Here is a 12,421-nt window from a genome sequence, read left to right on the forward strand (position 1 = left end):
GGCAGTAATCTTTCTTCTATCCTTCTCTAGTGTTCAAGTATCTAGATAAACGAAACAACTGATATAAGTGAGATTGAGACCGGACTTTTCAACACAAAAACGTGTATGTCGGACATTCGGCGCCACTTTCCCGTAAGTCTAGAAGTTTGGCAATGGCATTTGGAATGTCGAGCATGATTCCACTGACTTTCCAAATGCCATTGTCAAAGTTCTAGGCTTACAGGAAAGCGGTGCCGAACGTCCAACGTACACATTTTTGTGTTGAAAACTTCGGCCTCAACCTCGCTATTATATTAGTTGTAATACTGTAATACAAGTTGTACGATGTCATTATCCCAAAATTTAAAAATCATAAGCAAATGCCACAGTGAGTGACTATAGGTTGGAGAATGGTAATTTGTCAATGGAAAAATTCCACTTGTGGTCTTGTAAGAGTTGGTGGCCAAAGGCAGTGAATTTGTGCATAGGCAGAGTTTGACGTGTAATAATTATAAATTTTGTTTTTAAACATGATTTACAGTTTTATTTTGTAATTTAATTTATGGCACTGAAGAGGGGTAACTCAAAATGCATTTACCAAATAATTAAAACTGAGAAACCTTTCCACTAAAATTTTTATCTATCTATCTAGACCAGCGTTTCTCAAAGTGGGCGATAACGCCCCCTTGTGGGTACTGGAGGCTTTCAGGGGAGCAGTAGAAGGCTCAAAGGAAATTAGGGGGCATTAAGGAAATCTAGAGGGGCGATGGCAGACAAATTCTATCTATAAAAATCTGACTATAATATATATAAAATGCCGACAATCTATATATTTTTTAAATTTTTATTGAAGATCACAACCTGAATAATTCTAACACGTTGACTTATATTATAGCATGAATGAACTTATTATAGTAACATTATTGCATAAATATGCTAAAAATGAAAGTTTAAGAATGGCTACCAAGAATTTTGGCTGCAGAAGCAAATCTCTCAATTGTACCCTGAGTTATGGTCAGTTGTTCAACGATTTCTGATAGCATTCCCATCGTCGTATTTGTGTGAACGTGGATTTAGTGCTGTGCTGTAGCAACGTTGCTAACTAAAAACAGAAATCGGCTGCAAGTTACTGAACGTGGCGACTTACGGCTGATTTTAAGTGAATTCGACCCTGATATTAACAAACTGGTCGAAATACATCAGATTCATCCTTCACATTAGATAAGTTTTAAATTCGAAGCCTTCTTTTAATGTTAATAAAAATACTTCTAAATATGTTTACGTATGAGTTTTATTTCCTCTCATTGAAACATTCTTTGATCTCAAAAATAGGATATAGATCCTATCTATCCTATCCATATAATAATGCATGTTTAAACATTATATTTGCAACTGTTTTTAAGATACACAACAGATGGTAATGTAAAAAGGCAAGTTAAAAAATATGGGGGCGCTAAGAATTTTTTTAATCTCAAAGTGGGCGGTGGTCGAAATAAGTTTGAGAACCAGTGATCTAGACAGTTGAACACTATAGAAGAATAGAAGAACAATTACTACCAATTGTCTTTATAGAAGACAGTTTACACTTATAGTTAAATGCAATAACTTTGAACCCTGTCATCTATGTTGGGGTTTCTTAACTTTTTCCATTTGTCACCCATTTTTACCCGAGAAAATTTTACATAACTCCGTGTATATAAAATAAATATGCAAATAAAACAAAGAAATTTAATTCCAAACAATTCTTTGTTATATTCGTAATTATTTTATCACTTACTAACAATTATTATAAAAGCAAGTGCACATACTAATGAGATAAATATTTGTTTATGCAAAAATAAAAAATTAAATCTTGGCCAAATATTTGATACTGCAGAATGTCAGACATCTTCAACATTTTTTCAGGGTCAATTGATATTTTAATGTTACGAGTACAATTGCCAAAAGTAAAAAAAGGATGTAACAAAATATAGCAAGAAACATAAAGAGTAGATTACAGGGTTTGTCCAATAAGTATCAGGACTGAAGTCATAAAAAGAAATTTAATAAAGATAAATGTACAGTGAGTTAATAATCTTCAAAATATGACCCTCTTGCATCAATACACCGCTGCCGACGCTTTTTCCAGTCTTCACATGCCTCCTAGAAGGCGGCAACTGTAAGGCCGCTTGGACTACCTCAATTGTCCCAAAATGATGTTCTTTCAGGCTCCTTTGATATGAGAGAACAAAAAAACAAAGTCAGAGGGAGCCACGTGGACTGTAGGGTGGTTGGGGCAGCGTTGACACATGTTTGGCCAGGGCCTCCCTCACAATTAGCAACATGTGACTGGGCGCATTGTTGTGATGGAGCATCCAGGTATCGGCAATCTCCTTTCAGACGCAGCAGACATCTAATCCTGAAAAGTTCTTGTACTTTGGCCACATTTTCATCAGTTTGGGTCGCTGTTGGACATCCAGCGCGTTGTTTGTCTTCGACGTCTGCTGACCGTCTTTGAATTTTTTATGCCACTCAAAAACATGTGTTCTGGACATGGCTTCATCTGTGTAAGCCTCATGGATCATATTGCTAAGTCTTAGTAGTGGATTTGTTCAATTTAATGCAAAATTTGATGGCAAAACGCTACTCGATGGTTTGCTGCATCTTGACTCTCGACACAAGCACTAAACACACTTTTACTTTGGGTGCGATCTACGCACTCCAAAGGCTCAGAGACAACTGAGTTGGGTCTTGTAGCTTACGTGTCATTCCCACTACCGATTCCACCTATAGAAATCATCCTCCACCCCTCCCACTGGCAGGAAAAAATCAGTTCCAATACTTATTGGACAAACCCTGTATATAATAATGATAATTTCAATGATACCATTCTGCCCACTTCTTTACTCTTACTGTTGTGTGTTGTTCTTAAATACAGAATAGATTCTTCCAAAATTCATGAAGCTTGGCACCACTCAAAACAACCGAGAGGCTTTGGTTCATTATCCCAGAAAATATTTATGAAACTTTGGGTAAAAATGCTCAAAAATGTTCTATTTTACATAAAAAAAATGAAAGGAACTTCTCCACTGCTAAAATTTTTGTGTCGGAACAAAGGGCCCATTTGTCAGATAAATAAATAGATTCTTTGTCTGTACTGAAAACATATTTTAATAAAAATGTTTAATTGTACTTGTTTCTAAAGATTTTGTTTTTTCATTCTTCATATCCTGTAGACCAATGATTCTTAAACTGTGGTAGGCGCATACATTTTTAACTGAAAATTCCTCAAAATGCTTTTAATGTTAAAAAAAAAAGAAATGTGTACATAAAAATTAAAACTCACAGACCTATTTGTATTATATTAACAAAAAATCTAAAAAAGTAGATTTTTGCAAACACTCATCTCATTCTAAAGAGGTGTGTGAATCTTTCATATAGTTTAAGAACCATTGTCATAAACACTAAGAAAGCTTTTCTAAATAAAATATGATTATACCTGACTGTAACTCCTTTTATGAGTTTAACTATAAACAATTCATTTTTCCTCTTATTTTGTTTTTAAATCATCCTGGAAGTTTTTAAAAAAGACAATTAGTTTGTAGCAAATTAAATTTGTTGAAATAAAACATCCGTTATTAAAACTATTTATGATTTACTGAAACTAAAGGTATGATTTTCTATTATATATATTAACAACTTGGAGAGAAGTTATGAAAAGATGTATATTTATTTTTAACGGTGGTTCAACTTCTGTCATGGCAACGGAACTGTATGTGTTACAATATATGTTTCTCTAGGTACTGTACTCCTCCCATCATTTCTGCAATGGCGCTATGCCTGCAGAACAGAAGTCTTTTTTGGCTAGTGTTGGAGTCACTTCACGACAAACTCTCTTACTTCAGAGAGTTTGTCGTGCAGCGAGCGAATTTCCTCTCTCTAAAACTTTCCATCAAAGGACCAAATAGGTGATAATTGCATGGCAACAGATCCAGACATGGGCTCGGTGATCCAGAATTTCCCAACTCAGTTTGTTGATCGTTTCCACTGCACATAGAATGGTGCTCTGACACCAGCCAAAAGACTATTCTGCAGACATAATATTGTTGCCAAAACAATTGGAGAAATGTTGGCATTTGGATAGGGAGTACCTAAAGAAAGAAATACAAATTGGGACTATGTAAAACATACAGTTCCATTGCTGTTACCAAAATTCCAAATAGAAGTTGAGTCACCTTTGTACAATGCTGTAATATTAATAAATAATAATTTATAACTGATCCTTGATATGATGGATTAAAAGAAGGAAAACACTGGTCTAATAATGCAATTTCCCATTGCAATCTGATCAACTATAAAACAAACCATAATAAGTGAGACAAATAGCTTGTGTTGTAAATATTAAGAATACAGACAACCAACTATTAGTGAGCAAATAATCTGCACACTAATAGTTGCAGTGTGATATTCTCAAACATTTCCATTTTGACAGATGCTTTGGTCCATTGTTCCCAAAATCTGCTAAATTTTAATAATTGGTAATAGACATACAATGTTAAAGAATCGACAGAAATATTTTCTGTCGATCAGAACAGAACAATCTGTTGAACAGAAAAAAATCATTTGAACATAAATAATTATAAGTTAGCAACAGAATTTATAACTTACTTAGAATATAACTCCAAGTCCAAAGCACTTTTGTACAATTGTTCTGCTAAGGTATAACCTGCCATGTGGGTTCGATCTAAAATAAAATTCTTTCATCATCTTGCATTCAAATCTTGAAAAATTTATCACCTACGCGTATAAAATGTGCATTTACCTGACTGTAATTTATTGTGAATGTCTTGCGGGAGCGGACTTCCGTCGTCAACGTGACTGCTTATAGAAGCCACGATGTCGTAATGGTATAACCAGTGGACCATGAAATTTGAACAGACATCCACAACGTCCCACTCTAAATTAGTCATGCCGGCTATTTCGTTATATGGAGCCAATGTTAACGAATGTTGAATTAAATGTCCAAACTTTGCAATAATGAGAAAACTGTCACATTTACTTTGTAAATCTAATACATGAAGAAATTATAAAATAAATATACCTTTCTGAATAATGTCTGAACATCCTGGAATGATAGTAAAGACGGTCTGTTTGGTAACGGTCGGGGAAAATTGAAAATTAAATATGCAAATGGATTTGTACCGACGATGCTACTTCTATCTAATATGCAAAAAATAATTAATGAGTATGCTAAATTGTAAGATAAAAATTGCATTTTAATCTAAAATTATTTCTTTTATCTGATCTTTAGTTACTTTGTCCAACTTCCATCCACGATCCATATAACTTTTCTGGTATCCTCATATACGGATCCAAGTAGAAGAATGCTATCGAATTCCCTGAGCAAAACAACAAAATAATTATTTATTTTAAAAGTGTTATTGAATTTAATTAATCTATGTTGAGAAAACCCTAGTGCCGAACAAGTTTGTAGGAGGAAAAGTGTACGTCATAAAATGGAAGGAAGAGCTTATAATTCATAGAAAGACTTCCAAACAGTGGGGAAGGAGTCAACGTCGCGATAGTTTGTGACTGAGTTATGGCGGGTGGCCTTGTAAATCTCCACTTGTTCCAGATGTTTAAGAACATATTGTTTAGATGCATTTTGTAAGGGGTGTGTCTTGTGGAAATCTACCTGGACACACGGATTGAATGCATAGATAGCCAAAGCTGTATCGGTTAAACCTTTTCTGATCGACGTTTGAGACATGTACATAATGGGCAAGATGTAGCTCTAATGTATTGTAAGCGGCAGTTGTAGCGATGATCAATGATGGGGATACTATAGATGCCTGGCAGGTGGTGGTACTTGTTGGGACAGTCTTTGGCGTTCTGGAGGAGTGAGATTTCTGCGGAAGGCTAACTGAAATTTATTTATTTGCTCTTTGTATAGAGTGACGAAGGACTTGTAGGTAATGGCCCTGAACATTTTTTCTTCATTACATGGTTTAATTAGTTGGATGGAGTCAGTGCTGGAAAGGGAAAATGTTCATGAGCAAAAATATTCTTTTTGGACCCTAACTGTTGATTTTCATAAAATATTTTGTATACTCCAGCTGTTCTTTCTTTAGTTTGTCTTTATCATTTCTAAGTAAGTTGTAAATATTAGGAGTTCTTTTATAAACTATCCTTGGGTTTTTGTAAGTTACCAGCTCATCTATAGTGCCTCCCAACCATTTGTTGTATGTGATGTGAATTTATTGGTTCTATTGATGTTTTTTTGGCTTGAGATAGAATTGTGTTTTGTGTGTATCTGTCTGTGGTGTGTCACTACTATGAGTGCCTCAGCATAAACTAATGTATGAATGTCTGAGAGTGTAGAAATTAAACAGGTGTAGTGTGGCAGTAGGTGAGTGTTTACATAATTTAGTGTTTTTCCTATTACCTTAGATGTATTGATTTTTGATATTCATGGTCTTTTTGTGGAATCTGTACTTGTATATTTAGTGAGTGTTTTCTGAAATAAAAGTGAGAACATATTAACTAAATTTATGTCTATGTTATCAGTGGTGGATGAGGAAGTGTCTGTAGTTTCATTAGTGGTGGTTGTTGTGTGTGCTATTATCAGTGCTTGTTGCTGGATTATCCTGACAGGTTATGTGATCTTCATTAATGTTAAATGTTTCTGTCTGTTGTTGTATTTGATCAGCAATCTGTTATTTGATAAGTTCAAGTGTTGTTTGTAGCATAAGGTTGTTGTGTATAATTGTTCTTTTTTTGATCAACAACCCTTTGTTCGGCGACAGGGAGATGAGGATATTGTTGTGTGAATCTATAGTGTAGTAGTTGTCTGTATGCTGTCATGTTTGTTTCGAGTTTTGTGATGGTATAGTAAGTACGGATGATAAACTTGTTCATTTCATCTGTTGACATGGTTTTCCAGCCTTTGTGGTCTGTGGATGCATTGTCACAGAAACACCAAGGCTAGGTTGGTTCCTCACATCTGCTGAAGGCATTGCAGTAGTCATGCTTGAGCCGGTGCTGTTTTCACCACTGGTAACCAAAGGAGACTGTGGCCTATTTTTTGACTGTGAGCCTCTGCCTAACCCACAAACGTGGACCATGTTAACCCAGGCGACATTCAAACCGGTATTACACTTAGATCTGGTTACTACTATGGTAAAAAAGATCTCCACAGAATATGAGTGTGGTCACTCTCAGCTTCATTTCTCCCCATACACTTTACTGGCATGGATGTCCCTACCAGGAGCTTGTGCTCCAGCCTGCATTGCTCTATGGATCAATAAAATTACTGGGCTCTTCCACCACAACCAGGAAGTGACCACGAGAGAGGAGTTGTTGTTGTTGTTATTATTATTATGACAACAAATTAGTTGCCTGATTACATTAGGCTCCAGTTATATGTATTGCAATGGTAATGTTTACGTTTTTCAAACTTAAACTATGCATGCATCCAAAAATGCATTATTTGGTAAACCGAAAGTATAATTTAATAAAGTTAAGAGTGCTTCGAGGAACTTAAAAACTAAGTATACATCCAACATCTTAAATATATATAAATATAATTATAATAACTTACTGGAATTATCAATAATTTCATAAAATTTGACGTCTTCGTGCCAGGTGTCGACATCCGCGGTCTTTTCCTAAACATGGAATTACATTGTTAAATTTTAAAAACAGATCAATTTACACTTGTATTTAAAATTATAATTTTATAGTGCATTATACCTGTATTGTTATATCGAATAATTCGCCAACAAATTTAAAAAGTCCATTCAGAACAACCGGAAGAGGAAAATATTGACGAACTTGAGCCTCGTCGAAACTGCAAGATTAAAAATTTATAACTGGCTGAAGTGCTAACAGAAAGAGTTAACTATTCTTTTTGAAATGTATAATGAAATAAACTTATCTCCATGTAGATATTAAAAAGTAAAGAATGAAAAATTTAGCTTAATCTGTTTCTTATTATATAATTTTATTATAATATCAAGAAAGAATTTTCTCTAAATTTAATTTTTCACATCTCAACTTAATAATGGTAAATCTTATTATGTTATTAATTTTTTCAAAATTTTTATCACTGATCTATAATTAGATTATTAATAACAATTATTACAATTAAAATACATTACTGCATGCCTCAAAAGTAATCACTTTGGAAAAAATAGCATATGTCATTTTTTTTCCTTCAAAATAAACAATTACTGTATATACTGTGGTCCAAACATCATTGCCATACCTTGGACCCATTTCCATTTGCTGCATTTTCAAGCAGAACAACCTTGTCCTACCATTATCCCCACCTCCAAATTTACGCAAACTCATTTGCAATGACGGGCAAGTTTTCTGTTCTCGAAAAGTCGGGCATTTATGCCGTTTCAGTGGAGAATCTTACCACGGGAGAAAACACACAATATATTAGAGCCACTACTAGAATGCTTGCCAGCCGGCTTACGGAACACCAAGATGTTACGAGGGGAAGACACACTACAGAGCTATCAAGAAAGGTGCTAGAGCAGAGTTACAACCCGCTATGGTCCCAGTCAATTATGCTAAAGAAATGTAATAATCGGAAAATCGTTTTTATATGGGAGTCTCTGCTAACTACCACCTTGGAGGCATGCAACTCTCCCACACTCAACCTACCTAGTGTATGGGTCACGCTGTACAAGCGGTTAAACAGCGATAAACATCCCACAGCACACGTGTAGCGTGAACTTGGATCCACGCATGCGCCACTTCGCCCATCACGGAGCTTGCAGTTTGTTCAAGTTCAAACATTTTTGAAGGTTTGATGCGTGTTCCTAACAGTTTGGAAAGAAGTTTTAATTCAAATTATTAAACATTCTGTTCTCTGTTGGATTATTTTTGTTCAATTTTTTCACTAAGTTTCGTTTTTGCCTGATTACGACGTCCATAAGTGCGTCGAAAGTGCTTGTGGAAAAAGGACATACTAGGTGTAACACCAATCTCAGTGTTTTTCTTCAATTTAGAATTACTGTATAACTTTTTGTTTGTAAATATCGTGACGAATTTCCACTAATATAACAGATTGGTCTGTTGATGTAAAGCGTGTGCAAATTAACACTTTTGTGGTCGGCTATAGTCTTAATTTGCAGGTACCTCAAGGGCGGTCGACTAGAAATGCTTTGAGAGTCAGACTTAAAGGTTGATTCATACCAAGAGAAGTGATAGTGTTAAAGACAGCTATTGTCATAGATGCAATCCTGTTTTCAATACTGCAGTGTGTTGCTCTGATCTTGAAAAAGTGCCAGATAAGCTTGAAGCTAAAATAAAAAACGGATGCCACCGTAGAATGTGGCATTGCAAATTTACCCATTTTAATAATTCTTTGTCAAAACTTAGAACTGATGATGTGTCTAAAATGAAAATTTGAGAGAAAGCTCTATTTTGGGAAAGGGACAAATTAGACTATCACCATTTCAATTAAAATTTAACTGTTAACATTGAAACAAGTTGTAATGTTCACTTAAATACCAGGTTTGTAATCTCCCATGTTGAAAACAAACAACTTAGACGTTTGGAGAATCTTCCATTTCTGGACAAATGCTTCATGTGTCATTTACCATTACGTGTTGGATTCTACTCGTCGATACGCAACATTTTCATTATGATAGCAAGTATATTGTGTACTGCTTGCCATGACAAAATGTGTCATAATCAAATCGTCCTTAAAGAGTCAATGTTAGTAAGGACCAATGACAAGGTAACACAACACTAATGTTAATTGTACCGTGACAACATATCTTGTTAATTGTCAGTCAGATTAAGTTGTGTATTGCCAGTCAGACTGGATGGACATTGATGTAATATGATTTATCCTTTCTAATATAATACTTTTTATCGTTTTTGAAAGGATATAGTGATATTCTTTAATTTATTCACTCAATCTCTGAGTAATCAGAGAATGCACAAGTTTCATCACTAATATTTGAGTACCATGTGCAGCTTATGAGCCACACTTTGTCCATCGTTGCTATAAGACTAACTGTATGTTCATTACGAATGGATCTGACCAGCATCGGTAAGAAAACAGAGAATGATGCCCAAGTCCATACTATCCATGATAATTATGGAAATCCAAATCAAATCTCCGGTAGTAAACAGAATGGCATCTTACTATATAGCCATCTAGTCAATGTTTCTTTTAATAACTCAAAGTTTTGAAATAAATATTTCTAATAATTTGAACAGTTTTAATTCTTTAAGAATTAAGATGCCAATATAACACAATAAACAACTTCTTCTAATAATACTGTAGTGCGTAACACAGACACAGATTAAAACCTTTCACAGTGTTGTATACGATAGAGAACCAACTAATGTTTTCGGCCTCCACCGAGGCCTTCTTCAGGTTGAGAACTAACGGTCATCCCCACCAGACCACCAGAACGGTGTTGCCCGTAAAATAAACAACATGCGTGTCGCGTTTTACCCCTCCGCCCGGCACCGTTCGAATTCTTCGAACAGGTACCTCCACGCATGCACAACCAAGTCTTGGTCCTTAAAGTTGATGCAGGTGCCTTCAACGCTGGATTTATATATCTCCCATGCCTCCAGGTGCCATGTGTGATCGTAACGGAAGGCATACCATATCAACTTTGCGCTCAGGAAGTCAGTGCGAATTTCCGGGTCGGAAACGAACGTCGTAAGGGCCGTGGTGTGCCTATTGTTTTTGAGGTCCGCCTGATGCTGCCGTAACCATTTCTGCATAGAACGAACAGTTGCACCAATGTAAACTAAATCCCTACCAAACCTATCGTCCCTGATGGGGACAGAATAAACCCCAGGGGCCCTGTCACAATCTATCATGTTCTTAGCATTACGTAGCAGGTCATAAATCGTGCCTGATCGCCTATAAGTTATACCGATGTGACACCGTCTAGCTATCTCCCTGTATAGGGGGTCAAGCTGCTGGCAGTAACGGACAACCATATGCCTGCCCTCCGTAACGGGATGCTGGGTGCAGCCCGTAGCAGACTGAGCACCCGGAACGCGGCGTGGGGTTCTCTATCATATACAACACTGTGAAAGGTTTTAATCTGTGTCTCTGTGATGCCAATATATTTTTTATTTATAAAATTTTTATTCTCACCCTATACCCATTCTGACCAACCCAACTGCATATTGGATTTGTTCATAACAGACAAATCTGAGGTAGGCCGTGCAGCTTTATAAGCCTGTAAATGTCTCCTATTAACTAATCAATCAATAGACTTCTATATCCCAGTATTGAATGCATTCTGACATTTGACTTATTTTCTCTTAATTGAAATAAAGATATTTAGTGAGTTAATTAATTTTTTCACATAAAACACACGATATTTAAGAAAGATACCGACAACTCGGGAATCAAACGCCCGATAAAATTCCGTTTCCGGAATGAGATTTTTAGCATTATCGTTGGATATATTTCGTACATAACTGTACTAGGGTAAAGCTGCCATAGGTGGCCAATTCCTCGCCCACTTCGTCCACTTGTTCCCAATACATAAATTATTAATAACAAAAATGTCACGATGATTTAATCCACCTGCATGAGGTCAACCCTTCCTCATTTTGCTCAACCTCCTAGGGAGTGGCAGTCCAATCCTCCCACCCCCGTTTACTTCATTCTCTCCACAGCCCAACCCCTATCCCTGCTTGCTTTACTCAACTCAACTTCCAGCTCACTTCAAAGGCATTGCTCACTTGTTTAAAAATTGAACTTTCTTTTCAGACTACTTCTCTATGTGCTGGTGATAAAAATAGCATTTAGAAGTGAAGATGTCTCTTAAACATAATTTCAAACAAGTAACCTATAAAGGAAAGTCAATGTAAAGATATAGTTCCTGGAACTGAAAGTGAATAAAGGCGATTGATTTTGTCTTAATTTTTATTAAAAATTTTTGTCCTTTTAGGATTTATTAGAGAAACATTCTGTTTTCTAGCATAATATATTTAAGCGTGATGTAACAGTTGCATCATCCATTATCATCGCAACAAATATTGGATAAGTAATTCATAAACCAAGAATACTCAACATTTTTATACATTTTCTAATAAAATAAAAGAAAAATAAATATAAATATTCTTCATACAAATCTAAAACAGTTCAATTTTAATTATTTTATAATCGGTGAATCTAATTTACGATGTTTTTGTAACTTACCCGTAGAGTTCCTCCTTTTGCCGTCTCTTCCAGTAACGAATGTCCCAAACTTGCAATTTATCCGTAAAATTATTTTTCGAGGCAAATTCTTGTAATTCGTTTAATTCCCTTTCTGTTGTTGCTTTGCTTTTCGTATGAATACTTAAAGAAAAAAAATTTAAATTGTTTGTTACTATATTTTCTTAACATAAATTTAACATTAGATATCAATATCTATAGAAAAATAATGCAATTCGTATGATAAACTATTTATTCATCAAAATA

General features: G+C 35.4%; 2 protein-coding genes across 2 annotated transcripts in view; both read right to left on the bottom strand.

Moving 5' to 3' along the window:
* The window catches only part of LOC136984128 (dynein light chain roadblock-type 2-like), a 221,667-nt gene that overhangs the window by 149,066 nt on the left and 60,180 nt on the right, over nucleotides 1–12,421 (bottom strand). The window lies entirely within an intron of this gene.
* Nucleotides 1–12,421, bottom strand: part of LOC136984116 (uncharacterized) — a 43,851-nt gene that overhangs the window by 3,303 nt on the left and 28,127 nt on the right. Inside the window, exons 9-15 of the mRNA XM_067281042.1 lie at nucleotides 12,158–12,298; nucleotides 7,711–7,807; nucleotides 7,559–7,625; nucleotides 5,274–5,357; nucleotides 5,060–5,178; nucleotides 4,781–4,985; nucleotides 4,627–4,702 (exon numbers count right to left, since the gene is read on the bottom strand). Of these exons, the coding sequence (XP_067137143.1) occupies nucleotides 4,627–4,702; nucleotides 4,781–4,985; nucleotides 5,060–5,178; nucleotides 5,274–5,357; nucleotides 7,559–7,625; nucleotides 7,711–7,807; nucleotides 12,158–12,298 (789 nt within the window). The remainder of the gene's footprint in view (nucleotides 1–4,626; nucleotides 4,703–4,780; nucleotides 4,986–5,059; nucleotides 5,179–5,273; nucleotides 5,358–7,558; nucleotides 7,626–7,710; nucleotides 7,808–12,157; nucleotides 12,299–12,421) is intronic.

The sequence above is a fragment of the Centruroides vittatus genome, unplaced genomic scaffold, assembly GCF_030686945.1.
Source record: "Centruroides vittatus isolate TY-2023 unplaced genomic scaffold, ASM3068694v2 contig_904, whole genome shotgun sequence".
NCBI classification, from domain to species: Eukaryota; Metazoa; Arthropoda; class Arachnida; order Scorpiones; family Buthidae; genus Centruroides; species Centruroides vittatus.